The sequence below is a fragment of the Brassica napus genome, chromosome A2 (assembly GCF_020379485.1).
Source record: "Brassica napus cultivar Da-Ae chromosome A2, Da-Ae, whole genome shotgun sequence".
NCBI classification, from domain to species: domain Eukaryota; kingdom Viridiplantae; phylum Streptophyta; class Magnoliopsida; order Brassicales; family Brassicaceae; genus Brassica; species Brassica napus.
Genome location: NC_063435.1, coordinates 14,622,236 through 14,649,499, shown reverse-complemented (window position 1 = coordinate 14,649,499; position 27,264 = coordinate 14,622,236). Strand labels below are relative to the sequence as shown.

Genomic DNA, 27,264 nt, shown 5'->3' with positions numbered 1-27,264 from the left:
ATCTTAAATTGGTGAGATAACTTCCTTAGCACACATAAGGCTTCTCCAAGCACACAACCGAAAGTGAGAGATATGTAAAATCAAAAAAAATGTTAGCTTCTATGACTTTATGAACCATAAAAAATGTAAAATCAAAATCTTGGGTTTTTTAGCTCAATGTGGAGAGAAAGTGAGAGATATGTTGTGTTTAGTTCATAAGAATGGAAAAAGAAGAAGTGTAACTCAATTTTGGGAGCATTAAGAGCTTCAAATTGGTTGTTCATGGTGGTTAGGGTATTGACGACAATGGCAATCTTGTAATTACTTGAAGATGATGAGGGTGAGAGAGTAAAAATGTCATTTTCGAAAAAAAAAATAAAAAAAAATTGATAGCATTTTCGTGAATTATATGAACTTGTGGGGTGAATAGGACATCAATTTCCAAAAAAAAGGAGGTTAGTTTTGTGTTTGACTTTAAGTTGTAGGTCAATTTTGCAAAAAACCCTTATTAATTTAAAGAATACGCTTTATGAATTTATATATAATTAAAAAAAAATTAATCATGTCAAATTTATATTATATGTTAAATATTAAATTGTTGATTCTAAAATAATATAATAAAATTATCAAAAAATTTTAAAATAGGATAATTTTTATATATATTATATTGCTATCTGAAAACAATTTTTTGTTATAAAATTTAAAAAACTTAAGATGCAAAAAATTTATAATTAAATAAGTCAATAAAAATATTTATATAAATATATTTTCTAAACAATTTCTAAGATATGAGCGTTTTAAAAATTTTAACAGCATAATAAGTATATATTTTGATAAAAATATATTTGACATATATAAATATTTGATGTTTAAATTAACTATTTGAAAACATAAATAATAATTTAGTACACTTGTTTTAGATTAATAAGACATAAACTAATAAATATTGATAAGAAAATTATGTCCGCATATGCGGGCAAAACACCTAGTAAACAATTAAACATCAATTATCGTTGACAAAAAAAAAACATCAATCATCAAATCAAGTAAGGTTTTGGTTCAAACTATTAAGTCATTTCTTCTGATTGATTCTGGTCGGTCTGCATTAGGGCATCTCCAATGTTAATCTTTTACCAACCGCTTATGTTACACAACGATCACTGTGTGTTACACACGAGTTCGAGAGAAAGAATAAGATAGACGTTTCAGGCTTATAAATTTTTCTGAAAATACTTTTGTATTATTGAGATTCGGTATATGTTTACAACAGATGATTCATCTTTATATAGAGATCGAATCAGTACAAGTATAAGAGACAACTCTTTATACTAAAGGACACAACATGAAGAGTTACAACTCTTTGTGTAATAACATAAATAACTAACTTATGTAAATGTATCAAGGAGAGATTAGATTATAGTTTAACACTCCTCCTTAATCATATCTCGACTTGACTCCAAGCTGCTTCCTTAGATCTTCAAATCTTGAACCACCCAATGCATTTGTGAGAATGTCTGCGAGTTGATCATTCCCTTTGCAATACTTCAGTTCAATGATTCCCTTTTGCTCAGCTTCCCTCACGAAATGGTACTTGATCTCTATGTGCTTCGTCCTTCTGTGTTGCACCGGATTCTTCCCAATTGCTATTGCTGATTTGTTGTCACATAAGATCGGAATGCCTCCTTCAAACTTCTGACCAAGTCTTCAAATAGTCTTTGTAACCACACTGCTTGATTTGCTGCTGCACACACGGCTATGTACTCCGCCTCAGCCGTTGATTGCGCCACTGTTTGTTGCTTGCTTGACTGCCAACAGAACATGGCTGATCCAAGAGTAAACACATAACCTGAAGTGCTTTTCTTGTCTTCCTTAGAACCACCCCAATCGCTGTCTGTGTAGCCTAGAAGTATTGGTTCTTTCACGCTTGTAAAGTACACTCCAAAGTTTGATGTTCCTTTGACATATCTTAACACCCTCTTGGCTTCTTGGTAGTGCTTCATGCGAGGTGATGACATGTATCTTGAGAAATAGGCGCTTGCATACATCACATCAGGTCTTGATACACACAAGTACAAAAGCCCTCCAACGATGCTTCTATACTTAGTCGGATCTCCATACTCCTTGTCATCCTCAACTCCTTTTCCTTGTGGTGTAAGTGGGTTGCTTACACTCTTGCTGTCTCACATCCCAAACTTGTCTACAAGTTTGTTTGCATATTTTTCTTGTGAAAGAAATATGCCTCCATCGTCTTGAATTACTTCCATTCCAAGAAAGTAGTTCAACAATCCAAGATCCACCATCTCGAATTCTTTCTTCATGTTCTCCTTGAATGTGTTGATGCTCTGGATGTTGCTTCCTGTGATGATTATATCATCCACATATAGACTCACGATCAACACATCTCCTCCTTGCTTCATGATGTATAAGGCCGCATTATTCATACTTCTCTTAAAACCGTTTTGAAGAAAGTATGAATCTATCCTTCCATACCATGCCCTTGGGGCTTGCTTTAAACCATATAAAGCTTTGTGTAGCCTTAACACCTTGTGTTCCTTCCCGTGTGTCACATACCCAGGCGGTTGTGTGACATACACTTCTTCCTTGAGATCGCCATTGAGAAAGGCTGACTTCACATCCATCTGATACAATCGCCACTTCATCTGAGCCGCATAGGCAAGTATGGCTCGTATTGTATCATGTCTTGAAACAGGAGAAAACGTCTCAGGGTAGTCAACACCATACTCTTGAGAGAACCCTCTTGCAACTAGCCGCGCCTTGTGCTTGATGTGATTGCCGTTTGCATCGGTCTTGATCTTGTAAATCCACTTCACACTTATCACACTCTTCTTCTTTGGCTTGTCCACTAGTTCCCACGTCTTGTTCTTCTCAATCATGGCTATCTCCTCATTCATTGCTTCTCTCCATTCCTTGGTACCACACGCTTCATCATAAGTGTATGGTTCTTCATGTGCATGAAGACAAGCTTCTATCGCTTGAGCCGCTTCATCAAGCTCTACTCTCGGTGCTCTTTTCATGATATCAACCATGGATTTGAACTTCCTTGGTGCCTCAGAAGTTTCTTCATCTCCACTACTAGTATCATGATCATCATTTTGAAAGAGAACAGGACTGAAAGTACTTCCAAATTGTTCCTCAGGGCTGGATGCACCTTCGGTTTGTTCCTCAGGACTGGATGCACCTTCGGTTTGTTCTTCAGGCGAGTGAGAGTCTTCCATAGACAACTCCAATGCCTTCCTCACTTCTTCTTGCCTCTTCCAATCCCACTTCTTGCTTTCTTCAAACTCGACATCTCTTGATACTTCAATCTTCTCATTCTCCAAGATGAGAACTCTATAGCCTTTGGATTGGTTGCTATATCCAACAAAGACTCCACGCTTTGCCTTGACGTCTAGCTTCCTCCTCTTTGGATCCGGGACATGTATGTAGCATATGCTACCAAACATTCTCATGTGTGACACATCTGGCTTGTGTCCACACCACTTCTCTATAGGAGTGACATCTTCTTCTATTGCTTTTGATGGCAGACAGTTTTGAAGATATGAGGCAGTGTATACCGCTTCTGCCCATAACTTGAGCGGTAAGTCTTGCTCTGCCAACATCGATCTAGCCATCTCCACCAAGGTCCTATTCATGCGCTCCGCTGCACCATTTTGTTGTGGTGAATAAGGCAAGGTGACTTGCTTATTGATTTCTTCTTCTTCACAGAACCGGTTGAATTCTCGTGAAGTGAACTCACCACCTCCATCTGATCTCAGCGTTTTGATGGTACAATCCGATTGTTTCTCCACCATTGCTTTGAACTTCTTGAACAGTGAGAATGTCTCTGACTTTTGCTTCATGAAGTATACCCAACACATGTGAGTATGATCATCCAAGAATAGCAAAAAGTATCAGCTTCCATCAACAGACTGATGCTGCATCGGCCCACATACATCCGTATGTACAATCTCAAGCTTCTCTCTTGTCTTAGTTTGAAATTCCTTTGGAAAGCTTTTGCGTGATTGCTTTCCAAGTCTACACGCCTCACATGCTTCCTTCTTGACTTTAAACTTTGGTAATCATTTTACCAAGTCTTTGTCTTGCATTTGTTGCAACCTTTTGTCGCCTACTTGACCAAGTCTCTTGTGCCATGTCTCCATCTTTCCTTGCTCACTAGCGCTCATGGCTTCTTCTACCTGAGCCGAACTCATCTTGATTCGATAGCTTTTGTGAGTCATTGGGATATCCATTATCCTCCTTCCTTTTGCATCATCTATGATGCATCTCTTCTCTTGGAAACTCACCCGGTATCCGCTTGAAACAATTTGTGGAACACTCAACAAATTTTTCGCCAAACCCGGAACCAAGAACACATTTCTGATGGTCTTCTTGCCACATTTAGTCATGACGGTAATGTCTCCTTTACCGGATGTCATGACTGTGCTTCCATTTCCAATCTTTATTGGAACCTTAATACTCCTATCAAGCTTTGAGAAGTAACTCTCCTCCTTTGTCATATGATTAGTTGCTCCACTGTCTACTAACCAGACATCTTCCATCACTGTTGTTGCTGCTTCGCTCGCACTGAACAACATGTGATCTTCATTTGAATCTTCTTCGAGACTCACATGTGCCTTCTCTTTCTTCTTTGAGTAGCACTGATTTGCAAAGTGGCCTAACTTGCCACAATTGTAACACTCCTTGTTACTTCTGTGATCCTTCTTTGGATCATCCTTCTTCTGTTTCCTCCAACACTCGCTCTCATTGTGGTTGTTTCTCTTGCAGAAACCGCACCACTTCTTGCCTCCTTGGCGCTTTGAGTTGTCTTGTGTAACACCAGAATTTTTGTGTTTAACACGAGCATCGAATGCTCCTTCACTGGTTCTTTCTTCTCTTGCAGCCAGCCTTGCTTCATGAGCCTTCAAAATCCCGATCAACTCTGTCATCTTTGTTGAAGTCAAATCGCTTGTTTGCTCCAACACACTGAGTACGCTATCGAACTTGGCTGGGAGAGAGATGAGTATCTTTTGTATGAGTTGAACATCTGACTTCTGTTCACCATGATAAGTTAATTGATTTGCCAATTCAACTATCTTATCTGTGAAGACCTTAATGTCTTCATTCTCATACATCTTCAGATTCTCATACTCCCTTCGCAATGTTTGAAGTTTAATCAAACGAACTTGAGGAGAGCCTTCATACTCCTCCTTCAATGCATCCCACGCCTCTTTGGATGTTGATGCTGCTGCAATCCGTGAGAATATATGATCCGATACAGCAGTTTGCAAGATTTGCAAAGCCAATGTATCGTTCATCATCGCTTCTTCTCTAAGCGATCTTGCCCTTGCAGTTTCATGAGTTTCATCCACTTGTGCTGGTGGGGCTGCTACGCCTTCTTCAACCACAGACCATAACTTCCTGGTCTTGAGAATGGTTGTCATCTTAATGCTCCAGAAGTCGTACTTCTCTCCATCAAATATGGGGATTACTTGATTCTTCATCGTTTCGAGTGATTCTGAAATCGTATGACAAAATCCTCTAGCCTCCTTTTCTCCACGCCAAGTGTTTCTCTTACTAGTGCTTTGTTCTTTGTCCTCTCAAACGTAAAGCTCTGGTACCATGTTAATCTTTTACCAACCGCTTGTGTTACACAACGATCACAGTGTATTACACACGAGTTCAAGAGGAAGAATAAGATAGACGTTTGAGGCTTATAAACTTTTCTGAAAATACTTTTGTATTATTGAGATTCGGTATATGTTTACAACAGATGATTGATCTTTATATAGAGATCGAATCAGTACAAGTATAAGAGACACAACTCTTTATACTAAAGGACACAACATGAAGAGTTACAACTCTTTGTGTAATAACATAAATAACTAACTTATGTAAATCACTACAAGAAAACGTATCTTTAACGAGGAGGTTTAACGAGGAAAAATAATCGTCGTAAAAAAACGTTGATTTTGCGAGGAAAGTACGTGGAGAAAGAAAAGCATCGTTATTTCGTCGTAAAGTAACGACAAAACATATTCGTCGTAAAGACGATGTAAATTGACGTGGCTTTTACGAGGAAAAACTATTTCCTCGTAAAAGCCACGTAAATTTCGCGAGTGCTTTACGACGAAATATTTTACGTGTACTTAACGAGGAAATTTTGAATCCACCAACTTGGTAGGTGGCTCACGTTTTTTTTTGGCCATACAATTAATTTTCGTCGTAATTTCATAGTAAAATTACAACTACCAGATTCGAAATTTTCTATAAATATGGATGTTGGAACATCATTTTAAACACACCAACAACAAAAAACGTGAAAGAAAAAAAAATGGCTGGCTCTGGGACTATTTACGAGTTGCGGAATTGGATGTATATGCATAGAGATGCTAACGGGAGAGTGACGAAAGAATACCTTGCGGGGCTGGAGACATTTATGCACCAAGCAGATTCAACACCGCTCGCCCAAGAAAGTGGTAAGATGTTCTGTCCTTGTCGGAAATGCAACAATTCGAAATTGGCAAACCGTGAAAATGTTTGGAAGCATTTAATAAATAGAGGTTTCACGCCAAATTACTATATCTGGTTTCAACATGGGGAAGGTTATAATTATGATCAGAATGAAGCTAGTAATAGCAATTTTCGGGAAGAACCGGTTAATCATCATTTGCATAATGAACATAGTTACCATCAGGAGGAGATGGTAGATTATGATAGGGTTCATGATATGGTAGCTGATGCATTCGTAGCTCATGATGAAGATGAAGAACCTAATATAGATGCAAAAAAGTTTTACGGAATGTTAAACGCGGCGAATCAACCACTTTACAGTGGTTGTAGAGAAGGTCTCTCTAAATTGTCGTTGGCTGCTAGAATGATGAATATTAAAACTGATCATAATCTACCTGAAAGTTGCATGAACGAATGGGCGGACTTGTTTAAAGAGTATTTGCCGGAAGACAATGTGTCTGCTGATTCTTATTATGAGATTCAGAAATTAGTTTATAGTCTTGGGTTGCCTTCGGAGATGATAGATGTCTGCATCGACAACTGCATGATCTATTGGGGAGATGATGAGAAGCTAGAAGAATGTCGATTCTGCAAGAAGCCACGATTCAAGCCGCAAGGACGGGGACGTAATAGGGTACCGTACCAAAGGATGTGGTACCTACCAATTACAGACAGATTGAAAAGATTGTATCAATCAGAGCAGACTGCTGCAAAGATGAGATGGCATGCCGAGCATACTCAGACGGATGGTGAGATGACTCATCCATCAGATGCAAGAGCCTGGAAACATTTCAACAAAGTACATCCGGATTTTGCTAGCAATAGCCGGAATGTGTATCTCGGATTATGCACAGATGGATTTAGTCCGTTCGGAATGTCAGGGAGACAATATTCATTGTGGCCAGTCTTTCTTACGCCATACAACCTGCCACCGGAGATGTGCATGCAACGGGAGTTGCTATTCTTGACGATATTGATACCTGGTCCGAACCATCCAAAAAGGTCCCTGGATGTTTTCCTACAACCACTGATAAAAGAGTTGAAGGATTTGTGGTCAACAGGGGTGAGGACGTACGACTGTTCAACGAAGACGAATTTTACGATGCGAGCTATGCTTTTGTGGACCATAAGTGACTTTCCTGCATATGGGATGTTGTCTGGATGGACTACACATGGGAGATTAGCTTGTCCATATTGTAATGGAACGACAGATGCGTTTCAACTGAAGAATGGTAGGAAGACAAGTTGGTTTGATTGTCATCGTCGATTTCTTCCCATTGGCCATCCTTACCGAAGAAACAAGAATTTGTTTAGGCACAAAAGGGTTGTGAGAGACACTCCTCCACCATATCTAACTGGAGAACAAATTGAAGCACAAATCGACTACTACGGAGCTAACGAAACAGTTCGTTGGGGTGGTAATTGGCATGTCCCTCGTAATATGCCTGATTCTTACGGTGTTCATCACAACTGGCACAAGAAGAGTATATTTTGGGAGTTGCCATATTGGAAGGATCTTCTTCTGCGCCACAACCTCGATGTGATGCATATAGAGAAGAATTTCTTTGAGAACATCATGAATACAATATTGAATGTCCCAGGGAAGACAAAAGACAACATAAAATCGAGGTTGGACTTGCCGGATATTTGCTCAAGAAGCGAGTTACATATTAAAAGCAATGGACAAGTTTCCGTTCCGATATTCAGACTGTCTTCAGAAAAAAAGTCGGTGTTGTTCAACTGGGTGGCATCAGAAGTGAAGTTCCCCGATGGGTATGTTTCAAATCTCTCTAGATGTGTTGAAAAGGGTCAAAAGTTCTCTGGGATGAAGAGTCATGATTGTCATGTCTTTATGCAACGACTACTGCCCTTTGCATTTGCGGAGCTACTTCCAACAAACGTACATGAAGCACTTGCAGGTTCGTAGTGTTTTATATCACAATAATTTTATAACGGTCTAGTTTGCAAAATAATATACGACTAACAATGTGTTTAATTGTTTTTGGAATATAAAAGGCATTGGAGCATTTTTCAGGGATCTGAGCACACGCACTCTTAAAGAAGAAGTTGTAGAACAGCTTCAGGAGAACATTCCCATCTTATTGTGCAACTTGGAGAAGATATTTCCTCCTGGATTTTTTGACGTCATGGAGCATCTAGCTGTCCACCTCCCATATGAAGCATTGCTTCGTGGACCTGTACATTACGGATGGATGTATCAGTATGAGCGAGCCATGAAATATTTGAAGGGAAAAGCAAAGAACCTCGCCAAAGTTGAAGGTTCTATAATTGCTGGAAGTTTGACGGAAGAAGTTTCTCACTTCACATCGTACTACTTTGCGTCAAAAGTACGTACCCGTAGAAGAGCTCCAAGAAGATATGATGATGGTGGAGTTGCGCCAACATATGCAGTTGCTGGTGTTCCAGACATCTTTAGCCAGATTGGACGACTCGGTGGGAAGTCTAAAGAGGTTTGGTGGTCGAGTGAACAAGACGCTCATAGTGCACACACCTATATTCTACTCAATTGCGAGGATCCATTGATGCGTTATTTTGAAAGGTAACATATATGGACACTTCAAAACACATATAATTAATTATATAATTGCAAGAGATTCATTCCTATGAAATGTGATTAATTTTACAGCCTATTTGTTTCTCAAGTCGAAGAAACATTTCCTGGTATATCCACAAGTGACGTAGACAAAAGGAAAGATCAGCACTTCATTAAGTGGTTGCGGAATCAGGTATTATAACTCAAACTATTTTTTCATACATGATTTGTATTTTAATGTTCTCTTTATTTTTGCAGGTTGATTATGACGACGATGCAGATTATCCTAAGTGGTTACACGAAGTAATTCAATCTCCACTTGTAAAGGTCACCACATCACAGATGTATTTCACACGAGGCTACACTTTTCACACATATGAGTATGGTAGACAGCGGGCGACCAGTAACTATGGAATATGTGTGAAAGGGGAAACAGATTTCTACGGGATCTTGACGGAGATTATTGAAGTCGAATTTCCAGGGATACTGAAGCTGAAATGCGTCATCTTCAAATGTGAATGGTTCGACCCCGTCGTCAACAGAGGTGTTCGGTCTAACAAATTTGGTGTAGTTGATGTCAACGGTGGACGTCGGTACAACAAATTCGAGCCTTTCATCTTAGCTTCACAAGCAGACCAAGTTAGCTTCCTTCCATACCCTCGGATGAGAGATTCGGGTATAAATTGGTTAGCAGTGATCAAAGTTACACCTCGAGGACGAATCATCAGTGGAGAAGAACCACCATTGCAAGAAGAACAGATAAATGAAGTCGAGGAACCTGAACAAGAAATTGATGACATCCTTCTCATTGATCCGCATAATCACGAATACGAAGATCTTACCGATGATGCCACAGACGAAGCTGTAGAAGACGAGTTTAATGAAAATGATGATATTTCTAGTGATGACGAGAATGTCGATGTATCCGATTGATGTATTTGATTTTGTGTAGTTTGTTTTATGAATAAGGTAATGTGAGAGTTTGTTTTATGAATAAGGTAATGTGGGAGTTTGTTTTATGAATAAGAAATTGTGGGAGTTTGTTTTATAAATAAGTAAATGTGGGAATTGTGGTTTGGAATGGAAATAAAGATGGGGTTTGGAATATATGAAGTAGAAGATAAGGAATATGGGGTTTTGGGGTTTGGGGTTTCGGATTTTAGGGATTTAAACGTACTGCTCGTTAATTCCTCGTAATTTGACGTCGAATGTACGACGTAATCCTCGTTTATTCCACGTAGGACAAAATCGTCGTAAAGAACTCGTTAGCTTACGTGGAAATAACGACGAAAGTAAAAAAAATAAAGAAAGCGAAACCCGTTAATTCCACGTAGGACGGAATCGTCGTAAACACCTCGAAAGGTAAATTGACGTAAATACCACGTAAAGTAAATGACGAAGGAGGCACTCGTTAATTCCACGTAGGATGATTTCGTCGTAAACACCTCGTAACAGAAATCGTCGTAAAAACCTCGTAGACTTAAAAACTAGAAAAAAAGGAAAAGAAGAGAGACACCAGATTTACATGTGGCAAGACTTCCAGCAATTATAATACTTAAGTCTCGCCCACATAAATTCTGATATCTTCTTCTCTTTCTTTTTTTCCAAATATTTCTAATTTGGTGAAAAGCAAAACTAGCTACTTCCTCATAGTATAAAAACTAGAAAAAAAGAAAAAAAGAAAGATACTGGAATTATATGTGGCGCGACTTAAGTCTCGCCCACATAAATTCTAGTATCTTCTTTTCTTCTTTTTTTTTTCAAATATTTCTAATTTGAAAAGTATTTTGGTGAGGAGTGTGATTTGAGATAGGGTGTGTTTTGTGAGTTTGTGTGTGGTTTGAGAAGGAAAGTTGTGGGTATTTATAGAAAATAAAGGCTCGCTAATTCCTCGTAACTGTTTAACTCGTTAATTCCACGTAACCCTTTTCGTCGTAAAAACGTCGTTAACGAAAACGCGGGCCTTTGTATTTCGTCGCTATTTCGTCGTAAATGAAAACGCGGGCCTCTGTAATTCCTCGTAAGTTTACGAGGAAATTACGAGGACAAGTAATCTTATATATATCCCGAGCGAGCTCGCTCCGTCTTTCCTCTCCACTTCCTCTCCACTTCCTCCCTAATTCGTAGCAATGGTAAGTCTCTCTAATTCCTCTCTAGTTTGATTAGTTTAGGATAGATTAGGTGGTTAGTATAGGGAATTTAGATAGGTTTACGGATCTTATGTTATTTAGTGTTGATTAGGTGGATAATGTTGGGAAGTATATTGTTCACAAAAATTTAAAAAATTAAATTTTTTTCTCAGGTTCGAAAAGGTAGACTTACTGCCCATTACAGAGAGATGTTCGGTGAGCCGGGTAGTCGTTTAGACCCGTCGTCTTCTTCAGCTGCCGGTTCTTCGGGTCAGGAGACTGTCCCCGAGACTCAGTACACTCAGAGAGTCATTGGATCTCCTTCTTCTAGTGCACCATCGTTTCCTCACGTGCCTCCCCAGATGGCTCCTCCTCCTGTGCCTCCTCCGATGCCCGCGGCCGAGATTCATCCCGATTTGATGGTGCCTCCGAGTGCTCCTTACTCGCAGTACACCGTAGAGGACATTCTCCGTCTGCCAGGCAGAGAAGGTTTACCAGTCATCGACCCCGACCGACCGGACGGAACTTTATGGTATGTTTCATTATTTTTTTATTTTTTTTAAATTCTTTTATAACTTTAAAAAATAATTTATATTTTAAATTTGTATTTTTCAGGTGGGGGATTGACGAATGTCTTGCATCGGACGTAACCGACACGATAAAAGGTTACTTCTCCATGCCACATCCGAACTGGAAAACGACGCCCCAATACGTCAGAAAGACGTGGTTCAAAATTTACGCTGTAAGTTCTATTAATTAAATATATATCTTTAAATTTTTTATTATTTATATAATTATTTTTTCTGAAAAACTAATTATAAATTATTTTTTCCAACAGCAAAAATATAATTGGGCCTTGGGGATCACTGAGAGGGTGAGGAAGAAGTTTGTCGCGAAGGCGAAAGTTCGCTTGTTGGACACGGTCTCCAACTGGAAGGGTGACTGGATCGTGAAGGGGTATGAGCGTGGCAAACCCGCTGAGCTCACCACGGATGTCTGGGATGGCCTCATCCGATATTGGCGTCTTCCTGATTCCATTAGAATCGCCCAGTCTTGCTCTAACTCCCGTAACACAGTCGATGAGCACGGGAACGGGCCGATGCTTCACACTACGGGCCAAAAACCCCACGCCGGTGTCCGTTTGGAAATGGTAATTAAAAATTTAATTGTATTAAATTTTTAGTATTTTTTTATATATATTCTAATTAACAACTTTCTTAAATGTTTTTTTAGGCCAAAGAGACGGGAGAATTCCCGTCTCTTATGCAACTTTACGAGAGGACCCACAAGAACAAGGCGGGCCGATTTATAGATGGCAAGTCCGAGCAAATCTACAACGATTTGGCTGCTCGGGTTGAAGAACGCCAGACCCAGCTGACCCAACAGTCCACCGATGGATTACCCGTCACCTTATCCACACCTGAAGTGGATAAGCTTTACGAGGAGGTAAATTTTCTAAAATTTTAATTTTCTTAAATATTCATTTAATTTAACTTTAAATTTTTACTAACAAAATTTATTTTTTGTTTTTAAGGTTGTCCCTAAAAAAAAGGGACGGACGTTGGGGATTGGTTCCGTCAACGATGTTCCGAGAGCGACATCGTCTTATGCTCAGCGACGGGATGATGAAGTCTCTCAGCTGCGTAGGGAGTCCGAAGAGCTGCGTAGAGAGTCTACTCAGCTGCGATCTCGTATGGGTGGACTCGAGGGCTTCTTGGACGTTGTAGCGGCCACAAATCCGGAATGGGCGACTTTGTTGAGGAACATGCGACAACAAAATCCTATCCCAGGCCAGTCACCGACCGACGACTCACATGCCGAGGCGGATGTTCAGGCGAGGAGTGATGAATTCTACGAGGCGATTAACGACCACCACCACCACCCTTAGTTCTTTTTAATTTCGGTTCTTGTATTATGAATTCAAAACTTATTTATATATAAAATATTTTTGGTTTTGATTTTTTTAGAATTTTAATTTTATTAATAAATTAATTTATATTTATAATTAATAATTTTTTATATTTCTATAAAATAATGAAACGAAGTAAATTCGTAGCTAATTTTGCGGCTTTTTTACGTGGAAGCTTAACGTGGTTTTTACGAGGAAACATTTACAAGGAAATAACGTGGAAATCTATCAAGGTTTTTACGTTTTCTTTACGTGGAAAGCTGTCAAGGTATTTACGTTTATTTTACGAGTATTTGTTTACGTGGGTTTTACGAGGAAAGTTTTTCGTGGTATTTACGAGGAAATGTAGCGACGTCCTTACGTGGAACCTTTACGTGGTCTTTACGACGAAATATCCTCCTTCGCTTTTACGACGAAATTATTTCCTCGCTACCTTACGACGAAATAGCGAGGATATATGCGTTACGACAAACGTATAACGACGAAACGGGTTTCCTCGCTAATTCGTCGTAACACTGCCCTCGTAAAAACTGCCCTCGTAAAACTTGTGTTTTCTTGTAGTGAATGTATCAAGGAGAGATTAGATTATAGTTTAACATCCAACCCATTATATCATTTTAGTGTCAAAAAGTTTTTTCATCTCCAACCACAACACCAAAATTTTATTTTTGATTTTTATACTATTTAGTTAGAAATTTTATTATTACTTGATATATATATATATATATAAATAAAATTATTATGTAATAATATTGCACAAAAATGTGTAACACTAAAATATTTGTTTTAAAATAAATTATTATTATTTTTAAATATAATAATATTAAAATAACAAACTAAAATAAACTATTTCAATATCTGTAATTATTTAATTATTATATAACTATTTATCTATTTTATATGTGTTTATCTTGCCACTAATATTTATTTAATTAATATTTTATTAATAAAAGTAAGTAAACAATGTTTAGCGTTGTGAATAGTAACGCACCAAATTTGGTACTGTACTGTAGCTTTGTATTAAAATGATATAATTTTTTGCAGTTGAATTGGAGAGGTTTTGATGTAGAAATTACACTAAAATAGTGTTTTGGAGTTGGGTTGGAGATGGCATTATATGGTATAAACTTGATGTCTTAGATTTGGAGGGTAAAATTAGAAAAGTTTTTTATTTAAGAGGAATGATTCACAATTTTAAATTGGCTAGTCAACCATTGGACAAAGCCCATGAGTCATGACCATGACGGTCGTCAAGTCCGCCGTATTTACTTGCAGAGTGAAGCTTGATAATGTATAAACATAAAAAAAATGGCTCGTCCAATTGGGGATGTGGTATTGAATACAAGAATTTAATTGATCATAGAAGAATTCAATTGAAGATATAAACAATAGCTTTCAAAGTATTTTAAAAGATTTGATAAAAAAATTTAACGCATTTGTCTAATTCTGTTGTTCTGGATTTTAAGAGAATCTAAATAAATTTGATAGATATTAATTCCTTTAAATGCTATGAGCTTTTACACAAAGAAAAAAATTGAATAAAAATTTGACTAGTGAAAGTAACAAAAACTTAAATCATTTTATTTTATATAATTAAAGAAAATCATTTGAGAAAAAAAACTTGATTAATGAAAATCAATGTTCAAGAAATTGTTAGGCGATAAATAAGTGCTTTATAAAATATTATTGATTAATCGGGCACCTATAACTTGTATGTGCTTGATAATGCGTCTAGAACGATTTTTAAAACACTTAATAATAGTAATTTAATTAATTATAAGGCAGTTTTATAGGAATATAAATTACGACAAATAATATATTTATATCTTTGTCGAGAAGATAACATATTTTACAATTTATAATGAAAATTACAATTTCAAATCTCGTATATTATAATGATCAATAAAAATCTTGACTTATATATCTGATAGATAAGCGATATAAAACTTATCTTAAAATCCCAACCCAAAGACAAAGAATTGTTTCTATACATTTTTAGTAAATTTTACATTAAATTCCTTTCAAATAAAATTATCACAAAATCCACCAAAAATTAAATAACACAAATATTTAAGTGAATTAGGAAACCACTAAATTGAATAACACTAGAATTTAAAAGATTTCAGAAGAATGATTACAAATACTTAATCTAATAACATAAAAGTTTAAAATAATAAAAGTTTAAACAGAAACTCTAATTCCTTCAAATTCAATTGAATTTCTAAATCCAAGAATAATGAGATTTGGACCAATCTAATGACATGAAAAACAAACGGAAGAAGATATGAATAGAGCCCGAGAATAATATCTTTGGCACACAAACCCTATAATAAAAAATGAGTTAAATTAGTACAAACTAAACTAAATATGATGAACCAAAATCACAATTAAGAAAATAAATTCATTAAACTACTCTTAAACATACACATACAATGGAACAAATAGCAGAAACAACACATTATTTTTAACACACACAAACTAGAAATTCACACATCATCGTTTAACAACGTTGTTGACAAGAATGAAAATAACTTCTTTTCCCATGGAATTCTACATATTGGATCACCTTTGCGAATAAAGAGAAACCACTGATGACAAATAGTAAAGCCGTAGAGGTTTACAAGGATGCATTGAAGATATTGAATTACTCAATACAAATTTGGTTGGGATATTGTGGTTATGCTGTCCAAAGATCATTTGATCACGTATCTATCCCAATATATTATTTGATCATCAATCAATCAGAAAGTACCCGTTTAATTATCACCACCCCCTCCAAGTACATCCATATTGAACTTGTGTTTTCTTATTTGACTGCAGCTTTTGTGCTTTATTTATTCATTTCAATATATGAATGTTTTTTCTTATCCCAATCATCCATAACATAGGAATGTTTTTTTTTCTGTTTTTTTGTACACATTCATACATTTTCTTGCTTATTTATCCATTTCAATATACATAAATCATCTTCTCTTTGAATACCCTCCAGCACTCTAGACATGGGCTTTATCGGATCCACCATCGAGGGACAATTCCCGAGTACATCAGTTTATGAAAATTTTGATTTTTTTTTGTTCAGAGCCCCAACAAAAAGTATATTGATGCAACGACTAGCTAAATTCTCATGGATCATGTGGTTCTTATGGAAAGCAAAGAATGACAAACTTTTGAATGAAGTTTAGGTATCACCTATGGACTCACTTCAAAAGGCTACTCAAGAATGCGAGGAGTGGGAGTGGCTGGTGGCGCAACAAGTGATGACGATAGGAAATGCAAAGGAGCGATCACATTCAGATGACCAGGAGGAGATGAATAGGTTGCATAAATCCAGATGTCAAGTGGATGCATTTTGGGCAACCAACCAGTCTACTTTTGGAGGTGGTTTCGTTATGGAGCTGGAAGACGGGTCTATGATTTCTGGTTCTCTGGGGGTAAACAAGTCCTCACTCCCCTGCATGTGGAGATGAATTCACTACTTTTGGCTATGTGAACTTCTCTCCATATGAGGCATGATACTATGCATTTCGAGTCGGACTGCTTGCAAATGGTAAAGCTGTTCGAAGAAGAAGATTTTTGGCCATCTTCGGCTTCATAGAATGGGAAGAATTTTTCCATATCCGTTCTTTGTTTACGCTATTTACTCTGTCTTTTATTTCTCGTGATTTTAATGTTAGAACCGATTTCCTTGTGAAAGGAGCTCGTGCGAAAGCTTTTGAATTTTGCCATGTAAACAATGTGGTTCCTCCGGGTTAGCTTTTCAGCCTAATCCATTTGAACCGGTTGAATAAAGTACGGTGTTTGCAGTAAAAAAAGGGTAGATGAATATATGTATTGGATGTATTGAGTTTACAAAACCCCTGAAGGAGGCTTCTTAGCTGCAATTGATGTCACTTGGCTAGTAGGCAATAACGTCCGTACCTGTTTTCAAGCCGTCTAGTAGCACAAGGATACCTATAAAATATGTTTACTCTTAAGTCTTGTTTTTTCAACCAACTTTTTATATGTATGATTATAATGAGTACCATTACCATAGCGTATTCATGTTTTTTTGTGTGCAAATTATACATTCAGTTTAGACTACATAATTTCCGGTTTAATTAATAGAACTTTTCAAAATATGGTAGAGGAGATTTCAAGAAAACATCTAGAAGTCGCCATATGCACATTTAACATTAGGTAAATTTTCTTAAAACAGTTATAAAATTCTAAATAAATGATTTTGGAGATCTTTTTAATCCTGTCGATTGATTTGATTTATTTTATGGTTGAAATTTAGTTATGATATTTCAAAAAGTTACAAAAGATATAATTGAGCGTGAATCTCTCTCAGGTTGATTTTTTTTTATTTCTCTTTGTTGAGAGTGAATTTGTTTGATATTTTATATTGGTAGCCGTTACTCGTCCGTAACTTCTCAAGGATAACACAAATCTCTAATTTCTCTACTCCTAGATATTTACATCTTGTTCTCCAGTAAATAATGTTTCTCTATTCTCCTGTTGAATCTCCGTTTGGTCTTATAATTTAAGAAAAATATGTAACTATTAGCAACTCCTCGGATTTGATGGATCGTCGTCGTTAGTTACGGTTTCGTCCATATATTTTTATTCAGAAATAATGGCAGAATCTAAGCATTTGATTCGATCTAAGTCTGATATCAGCGCCCAAGTTACTCCTCCTACTTGTGCAATTGACTCTCAAGAGTATGTTCTTCTTCTTAATCTTCTTTCTTCCAGTGTGTATGTATGAACAACTGTATATATATATGTGATCAGTTAACAAGGTTGTCTTCGATTATTGATGTTTCATGTCTGGTCAAAGATGCAGAAGAATAAGTGGTCCTACCAGAAGATCAACTAAAGGAGGATGGACCCCAGAGCAGGTAGGTCAATTGTTTCATGTGGAAGTCTTTGTGTGATTGGTGAAAATCTTTATTTCCATCATCTTATTTGTTTTCTTTTTGTGAAGGACAAACTCTTGACGAATGGTGTGTGGAGGTACAAAGGAAAGAATTGGAAAAAGATTGGTAATTGATATTTTGATTTTGGTTTTGTCATCTCAAAAACTCTTGTACACCTATCCAATATATATATGTTTGTTTCTCTCTTGTCTTTTGGTTAATTAGCTGAGTGTGTTCCCGGGAGAAAAGACAAGAGGAAGACTGATGTCCAGTGTCAACACCGTTGGCTAAAAGTTCTTAATCCTAACCTCAACAAAGGACCTTGGAGAAAAGAGGTAATCAACTTTTCTTGATATCCTTTCCTCCTACTAATTCCTTTTTTTTTGCTGACGATCATATAAATTTCTCTTGTTATTTTTAGGAAGATGATCTCTTGAGTGAATTGGTTAATGTCTTTATTGAGAATGATAAGCCTAAATGGTCCAAAATATCCAAGCAACTCCCTGGTCGCATTGGCAAGCAATGTCGTGAAAGGTATGTTTTTTTCCTTTTCACGTACAACTCCACGTTTACCTCCATAAAATTAAAGCTTACTATATATTTGCATGTTATATAGGTGGCATAATCATCTAAATCCGACTATCAAAAAGACTCCGTGGACTAGAGAAGAGGAACTGATTCTGGTTCAGGCACAAAGAGATCAAGGCAATAAGTGGGCCGAGATTGCCAAGCTCTTGCCTGGAAGGTTTGTCCTTAGAACTCAGATATATGATCAGCTTTGTCTGATTTTGATAGACAGTTGTGGATCTTGGCAATTTGTTCGCTTTTTCTTGAAAAATATTGGTCATGAAATTTCACAGGAAAGAGAATAATATCAAGAACCACTGGAATTGCTCACTTAAGAGGATATCGGAACACCTTGTTACTAGTAGCCCCTTGTCTGGTCATGGACCTTGTGGTTCTGAGTCTAGCTTTGTCAATCAAAGCAACATGATGGAAATCGAGAAAGCTGCCAAGAGTCCTCAAAGGTATTCACTGGAATTAACTCTAGAGCCCATGAATTGGAGGAACACGTCTTCATCCATAAACTCTCTTAAAGGGGATGAAGAATCAACAATCTCATCATCGCTAGAATCTGATTGGTTAAGACGCAATAGCAAGGTTGAAATATCAATAACACCTTCTTCAGATGACCATCACCACAAGAATGTATGGTTAACTCCACAATTAACAACTCCGTCTTGTGTAAAAGTTCCATTGAGTCCGGAAACCCCACAGAGCAGCAGCGCTGGACAAGAAGTGAGGGAGATCATAGGGAGATGGAAAATGGCTGCGAGTACTTTCGAGAACACACCTTCCATTATCTCCAGAAGAAGATCACCAGCCTCACGGCGCAAACAAGAAAACGACTCTCCATTTCATAGATGTCCTCGGACTCTCCTGTCAAGTGAGGAAGAACATTCAGTTTCAAATTCTTCTTCTACCAGCTCCTTACTCATGAAACGCAACAACACTTGTTCAGGTTTAAAACCCTTGGAGAGGCGCTTGGAGTTTGATTTTATTTGACAAGTGAACATACCTTTTTAAAGGTTTCATACTTGGAATCATCAAGTTTAAGAACTCAGCAGTTTGTTTAATTCTCTTCATGTATTTTTTTACATAATTGTTGGAGCAATTTTTCTTCATGGTACATATTTGATGTCTAGTCTAGTTTTCTTATCCACCATACTTTAGGATCCTACGTTTAGTTTCCTTTATATCCGTTTCATATTTTGTGAAAACGTGTTTTTTCACACTAGTACAAGAAAAATAATACAATGAAAAACCTTGGATATTTATCATAATGTTACATTTTTATGATAAAAACTAGAGAAATTCTCTTAGATAGCTTTTTTAATTATTTTCACAAAAAATAGACTTCAAGGAAGAAAATGACCAAAATAAGTTTATTAAAAGGTAAATATGCATTTATATCAAGGATTAACTAATCTAGAATTAGAATTTATTCAATTTAGAGTTAAGGTTTTGGAGATAGGGTTTTTTATTTTAAAAAATAAATAATAAATATTAAAATTTTAAAAATAAAAATAAACTATTTTGATCATCGGAGATAATTGCCCAAAAAAAAATAATAATATCACAAAATATTTATAAGGAAATACCGTAGATAATTGCCCAAAACAAATAATAATAATATCACAAAATATTTATAAGGAAAGACCGTAGCTTTAATTCCTTCTTGATAACGTAATTTCTCATCACTTTCCTAAACCCTAATCCTAAGCTAACTGGAAAAAAAAAGGTAAAACCATATCTCTATATAAATACAAACAAGTTCTTCATTCCTTGCGCAACCAAAAAAAAAAAATTTCGAAGCAATACATGTCTCGTGAAAGCCTTCTCTCTGCTGAAAAACCAACGCCTCGTGAGAGGCTTGGTGTCTCTTCTGCTTCAGCGTTAGTGCAAAAGGGTATGACGACTCGTAAACTCGAAATCACGGCCGTATCGGCGGAGGGTCTCCTCATCGGTGGAAAACCGGTAAAGAAAAACGCATTCGTCGCCTTTGACATCGCCGGGAATTATAGCAACCGGGCAATGAGAACGGAGGTCTGTGGGGATCATCCGGTGTGGAAAGAGAAGCTAGAGACGGAGTTTTCGGTACCGCCGGAGAAGAAGGAGGGTTTCATGTACGTTAGGGTTTATTGCGAGATCTCCGGCGGGAAGGATAAACACGTGGGAACGGCACGTGTGCCGATAAAGGATTTTACGGGAGAATATGCGCCGGAGGGTTTCTTGCAGTGTCTGAGTTACAGATTGTGGGACGATTACGGCAAAAGGAACGGTATTGTCAATTTCTCGGCGAGGATCGTGCCGGTTAGTAAGCCCGGTCTGCGTCCCTTTTGGTTAAGGTAGTTTTTTAGGTTTGAGATTGGTTTGTTATGGTTTCATCTGGTTTATTTTTCCGGTACTTATACATATTCGATCGGTCTACTGTAACAAATTTGATCACCATGGTCTAAAAGAACCAAAAAACAAACAAACTAATTTTAACTAATGAAATCGATACTGTATATTGTATATTTGGATTTTCGGTTATTTTTAATTTGGGTAATTATATCATTTAGCTGATATACCATAAATAAGGATAAAGTGATTATTAGTTATAAAAGAAAATAAACATTCTTTAGATATATATTTTTATAAAACTATACTTTCATTGTTTCTAATGAATCAAACTAGAAAGTAGAGATGTTAAAGTGTGGCATAACCCGCATAAGATGTCCAAATAGATCAATAACGGGTAAATCTGGACATATATATATATACAAATTGTAATTAATCAGCATAGAAATGAGTCTTTAGCGGTTTAATTATTTGGATGCATGTTTTTCTGCTTTACATTTCTAAAATTAAGAGTTCTGATAGAATATAAAAACAAATAGATCCGACCCGATAAGAACCGATTTATTTCCGACCTAAAAATATGAATATTCAAAACTATGATTTTATTTGTTCTATTTTATATATTTTAGTTTATAATTTAGTTGTATTGTATTCTTATTAGCAATCTTCATTATTATTTTTGTAAAAATTTAGAGTTTTGAAAATGAAAATTTTAATTATTAGTATTTTATTTTCGGTTATTTTACAAAATTTAAATAACCATGACGAATTTCAACAAAATTTTGTTGGAATTTGAGTATTTCAGATATTTCCTAATCTTAAATACTCGGTGTCGTCGACCCGAACTCGACAGTACGAACTCGAAAATTACATGCATTTTAATTATAGATCAAGACAGGAATTGATCTGGATGCGAGAGGAACCAATCCGGATGCGAGAGGAACCGATCCTGATGCGAGAGGAATCGATCCAAACCGGAACCAAAAATTTCTAAATACCTAGTTAGGTTCAAATGTTTATGATCAAAAGCTTCTTGCTTCAACGGATCTTTGCGGGTTCGTTTAAACCGTTTTGCCCAAATATCCATAACGAACCAATTTTGTGGTAATTTTAGATATTTCATATACAATATTCAAAATTTACAAGTATATTATTTTTATGTTTGAGCAAAGCTTCTTCTTGCTTACAAGTATTGAAACCTGAATATATCCTAACCAAATCCCTAATTTTAAACCGTCACTAATTCCCGGTTCGATTTTTTCTTTAAAAACATTGTTGACCAAATATCGCAGTACAATATACATTCAATACCCCTTTTATCGAGGGGTAATAATCATTCAAGCATTAGAATGTATCAGCTGCAAAAACTCCCTTGTATGTATGTTGTGCGTCTATCACTCACAGCTTGGAGTCCAAGATGGGGTTACTAGTCACAGTTTCTTTGAGCAAAGCTTCTTGCTTCAACGATACCACCAGCTGCACAGTCCCATTTACCATACACTCTTTACGCTTTACAAAAAAATGAGAGATCCATTTTGTATTCAAAATAACTCTCGATTGATGATTAAAAGGAGCATATGAGAGAACTCCACTAGCTTCTTCAGCTGGTCTCTGAGTATGTGTACTTAAGACTAAGAAGGATACAACAACGTACCTCTCCCTTTCTGTTGAACATTTCTCCAGTTGCTAAACCACGACTTTGAGACGCTGTTAGATTCACCATCTGCATAAGAGCAAAGTTGTTATGTATATTTTTTTGGTCCGGAGATTTTGTTTCTTTTGCAATTACACTCAAATGTTGCGGTTTAATTAATTTGAACATGCAACTCTAAACACAAACCAAATCGATTCAAAAGTAGCAGAGATATAAAACCAAACGAATACCAGCTAAACAAGCAACTTGTTCTAATCTAGTGGTTGATGTTCCCGCGGGTTTGATACACTGCAATGTCATCTTCATATTGAGTATACATACGGTTTATGTCTTTTAATAACAAGACAAATCTGTGCTAAGTGTCCTTTAGGCAATTTGAGTTTCAGAAAATAAGCATTTGGATTTCTATCAGTAAGAGCTATTCCTTCTTCAGAAAATCTTCAGAAAAAAAGAAGATGAAATTATCTTACCACAAAGAGGAGCCAGTCATCAGCTCTTAGAGGTCGGTGGAACCACATCCTGCAAAAGGTAATTAACAAGAGTAATAAACTTACTCTCAACTATTGTTTTCTTAGATTGTAAAAATACAGAATTTAGTTATATAATGAATAATGCAAACACAAACACACTTGGCTCGAACCAAAGAAAAGGACTTACGAATGGTCAAGGCTAACAGGAACTGCACTCATGCGCTTTTTAAGGTGAGGGTCTGAACTGATAAAGGCGTACATCAAATCTGAAGCAAATGCAACCACACATCTGTGTATGCACAATATAGTCACTTTCCTTAGTTATAATCAACAGATTTTCTGAAACACTGCAGTAGATCTATTCCCCCCACAAGTTGTCATTGTCAGTGGCCAAAGATAAATAACTGGTGATACTAACATACCCTCATCGTTGAACTGCTTAGACTGTGTTAAAATAGAGCACTACATTTAAAAGCTTCTAGATCATAAGAGAAGTACCAATTGACAGAGTTGCTCACCGGTGCAAAGCCTGGTCGTCAGAAAGTTCTCCCCTTGCCTTAAACCAATATTTCAATCTGCAAGATGACAAGTTGCCAGTTTTTGCATTAACATTTAGTAATGGTTTAAGAGTGACACAATATATTAATTGGGTTTATCATGATTTAGACATTTATTTTGACCTTGAAGGAGACTTTCTCTCTTCTGTAGAGTAATTTGGCTCACAAAATCGAATATCTATAGGCAGTGGGGCAGTATATTGGGTTGCAACTTTATTTCGGTAATACCTGTAATGAGAAATAAAAACACAATTGAAAAGTGATTCATTGTAGTCTAAGGTCTTGGAAGAATGGATCTGGCAACAAAACCTAGGTATCAGATGGTCAGTCATACGCCGTTGAAGCATTTCATCCCTTGATACAAGCTGCAGTAGATAGAAATGGCAATAATCACCATTCGTTATAAGCCTCAAAGCAAGGAGAAAATGTATTTTTTTACCGTTTCAGGAGGTAGCATATGAGGCATGTTCGACTCCTGGTGATCAAAACCTTGTTGCTCTCTCTGTAATAACCACAGAAGCTACAAAGGTCTTTTCTTTGTTGTTATAAAGCGTGAAAAGCATAGAGATTGATAATGAAAACCTGAAATGATGCGAACAAGGTGAATATGGTTTTTCCTTTCTGTCTTGCATCTACTCTTCGGGTGGCAAAGTTGTTGCCATCGCGTAAGCGGCGAACTTCATATATGATGGGAACTGCAAGAGAACTTTCAGAGGAAAACAGCAATGTGCTTGCTAGCAAAAGCATATTGAGATTAAAGTCCTTACTACTAATATCTCCAGAAAGAAGGAAATAGGCGTGTAAACTATGGACTAACTTCATAAATTCAACAGTTTTTGAGGCTGCGGCAAGTCCCTGCCAATGTGTAGGTTGTTTGTGTACACAATGAATACTAGTCATGTCAATAGATAGCCGCACATGAACAAAGCAATATGTGATGTAGTCTGATTAAATTACCTGTGCAACAAATTGCCCTCCGAAAACCTTTCCAAGGGCTGGGGCATTGGGTAGAGTGAACCCCCTGAATACATTCAACTACAAGAAAGAAATATGTAATATAAAAATATATGTAGAAAAGTGAGAGAGAATGGTAAAAGGTGAAAGCGCAGTTGGGAGTACATCTAATGGATCCATATACAAAATGCGTTCCAGAAGAGAGCGTTCGTTATCTGAATCACACATTGGCTTTGTCTCAAGCAAATGACAATGATCAGAAGTCAAGAGTAGGCAGGTAAGCTGAGGCATAAAAAAAAACAGTACTCAATGATGCATACCAAAGCAGCAGTTTTGTATAAAAAAGAAAAAAAAAAAAATACCTGTGAGACAGCAACAACATCTACTGCATAAACATTCCCAAAAATTCCTGTGTAGGAAAATGAAACAATGAGCACTAACTAAAGAGACAGGTCTGTAATGAAAGAATCATCCTCCTCTCACCACGGCCGAAGTAATCAAATGGTTTCAAGAAAAACTCTGAACAGTTCTCTTCTCCCACAGGTCCTAGAACCTGAGCCTGGAAACAAAACATAACAAGTTGCAATTGTCTTTTATCTTCATATGAGTCACACAAAGTAACAATCCAAACCTGTCCTTCCACGACAAAATAGACTCCCTCCATCTCTTCCTCATCTCTACCAACTACATAATCCCCTCTCTCTGCATATAGCAGAGAACCATTAATAAAATTGGTGATTGAAATCAGAGAATCTTGGAGATCACACTGACCGTAACGCTTGAAGACAAGGACTTGGGCGATTCTCTTCAGAGAAGTAGAAGTTAACCGATGCAACAAGGGTACCTTCTCAAGGAACTCCATTACTATAAAAACCAAACTTCACTTTCCTCTCTTATCGACGAGTAATGAGATCTGTGAGATACTTACCTGATGATGATGATGATTCAGTTTTCATGGAGACGTTGAATAATAACTAAAAAGTCAAATCAATCGTCGGACCTATGGATATGGATTTAGTAAGGATGTAATTATCGTCTACCCTTGGGTGCATTGTACATTAGTGTGGATAAACGTGTTAATCATGTCGTGGTCGCAAAGTTACAAAATGGACTACTTTCATGGGCCCTAAGCCTCAAAGCCCATCTACAAAATATTCCGAATTTAATTATGGGATAGGAGCAAGATAAGAGAGGTAAGTGAATTCTCATCAACATTGAAAATTTTGAGATTTCATTATTATTGGTTCAAAGATTTTAAAAATCTTAATATAATTCATTGTTATTGGTTTAAAAAATTTCAAAATTCATTCAAATCCCTTGTTATTCAAAAAGTTTAGTTATTATTGATTTTTTAATTCCAACTAAAACTATTGTTATTGGGAGATGAATTCTATTCATTTTTATTCATAAGGTTCAACTTTCAAAATATCATATGTATCCATGTGATTTTCAAAATCCATGTGATAAAAAAACTAGAAAACAAAATAATGATTCTTACCAAATACCTATTGCATCTTAAATCCAAATAATTCAAAATTTGAAAACATATAATTAAAAACTATAATTTTTTTTTATTTCTATATCTATAAAGCAATGGGTATCTTTTGCCTATTTAATGAAACATATTTTAGTCATTTTCCTTTTTATTAAGAACTCTTTTGTGACAAAAACTTAAAAATAACTATTGCCCAATTTTATATGTATCACTATTATTTTCTTTTTAATTTTAAAGAAAAAAATAAATAATCATGCTATATGATTTTAAAAAAAATTATTTTACAAAAAGAATGATAGAAAAGAGTTAATATAAATTCATGAAAATCTATACCAATCTACAAAAGTTATGATCAAATTTTAGAAGCCAATGTATATATATTTTCACAATCCACATAACTTTTAAAATCCATCAACTCTTAAAATTCATAAACTCTACACAAATTCATTTTCCAATAACTCCCCCTAAAAGTGTATGTTTTGGTGTTCATCAAAAATACAAAGTGTATCTTTTGGTTTGATACTGGTTTGATAACTGTACGATTGTATTCGTTAATTAGGAATTAAAAATATTATTACTATTTTTGAAATTTTTAGCAAAAAAAATTATATTTTGTATGAAAAATTTGCAAGAATGTCATCATCTAAAATACTAGTGGTTTTGTATGTGATTTACACGAGTGTTGTTTATTAAATTGTTGGTTTGTGTATATTTCTGCACTGCTATTAGGCTTTGTTGAACGGTTTTCGATTCAATTTTGGTTTATTATTTCATTTCCGGTCCTCTGTTGTAGAGATATAAGAATTGTTTGGTTATTAATGAAATTTTGTTTGGATTTGCTTCAGTTATTTTGGTTTATTGTTCGGTTTGGATAAAAGAGTTAAGGGTAGTATATGATAAATTCCGGTTAGGATTTTGGATAACAATGTTTTTATCGTTATGTAGGGATTTTGTGTGTTTTATTTATTTGTTTTCTAAATGATGATGTTCGTTGTTATATTCGATGGTTGGTTGTCGTGGTCACATGTGTGTTAATGGGAGGGAGGGGGCGTAAACAGTCCATCTAGCTGTGTATTTCGTAGTTGATTTTATGTTTGTGTTATATTTGGTGTTTTTAATTAATTTTGGTAGAAGTGTATTTTCCTTTACGTATTTGTGGATTAAACAGTCCATCTAACAGTATATTTCGTAGTTAGGTTTTCGTTTGTGTTATAATTGTTGTTTGTAGTTAAATTTGGTAGAAGTGTATTT

The 27,264-nt window shown here is 36.2% G+C and overlaps 3 protein-coding genes across 8 annotated transcripts; 2 read left to right on the top strand and 1 right to left on the bottom strand.

Moving 5' to 3' along the window:
• Positions 1-18,063: 18,063 nt before the first annotated feature.
• Positions 18,064-19,567, top strand: LOC106383965 (transcription factor MYB3R-2-like). Its single transcript, XM_048752568.1, has 5 exons — positions 18,064-18,076; positions 18,205-18,314; positions 18,401-18,513; positions 18,596-18,724; positions 18,840-19,567. Exons 1-5 carry the CDS (start codon positions 18,064-18,066, stop codon positions 19,543-19,545), a joined length of 1,071 nt encoding a protein of 356 aa, XP_048608525.1. The 3' UTR covers positions 19,546-19,567.
• Positions 19,568-20,361: 794 nt separating this feature from the next.
• On the top strand, positions 20,362-20,892 carry LOC125584287 (BON1-associated protein 2-like). The gene has a single exon (XM_048752563.1). The coding sequence runs from the start codon at positions 20,362-20,364 to the stop codon at positions 20,890-20,892; it is 531 nt and encodes a 176-aa protein (XP_048608520.1).
• A 1,071-nt stretch (positions 20,893-21,963) lies between these two features.
• LOC125586310 (acyl-CoA hydrolase 2-like) lies at positions 21,964-25,571 on the bottom strand. 6 transcript variants are annotated; one of them, XM_048756270.1, is made up of 17 exons: positions 25,447-25,570; positions 25,290-25,382; positions 25,150-25,220; positions 25,002-25,077; positions 24,881-24,927; positions 24,684-24,800; positions 24,522-24,599; positions 24,332-24,419; positions 24,147-24,259; positions 24,004-24,066; positions 23,874-23,929; positions 23,688-23,792; positions 23,526-23,582; positions 23,195-23,296; positions 23,008-23,056; positions 22,538-22,606; positions 21,964-22,392 (listed from the first exon to the last, which is right to left on the bottom strand). In XM_048756270.1, the coding sequence occupies exons 1-17, from the start codon at positions 25,472-25,474 to the stop codon at positions 22,282-22,284; spliced, it is 1,323 nt and encodes a 440-aa protein (XP_048612227.1). In that variant the 5' UTR covers positions 25,475-25,570; the 3' UTR covers positions 21,964-22,281. The 6 variants fall into 6 exon arrangements, 5 of the variants coding, with proteins under 5 accessions (XP_048612227.1, XP_048612236.1, XP_048612220.1 ...); XM_048756279.1 differs by having other exon boundaries at positions 21,964-22,359; positions 25,447-25,569; XM_048756263.1 differs by having other exon boundaries at positions 24,147-24,419.
• Positions 25,572-27,264: the final 1,693 nt, after the last annotated feature.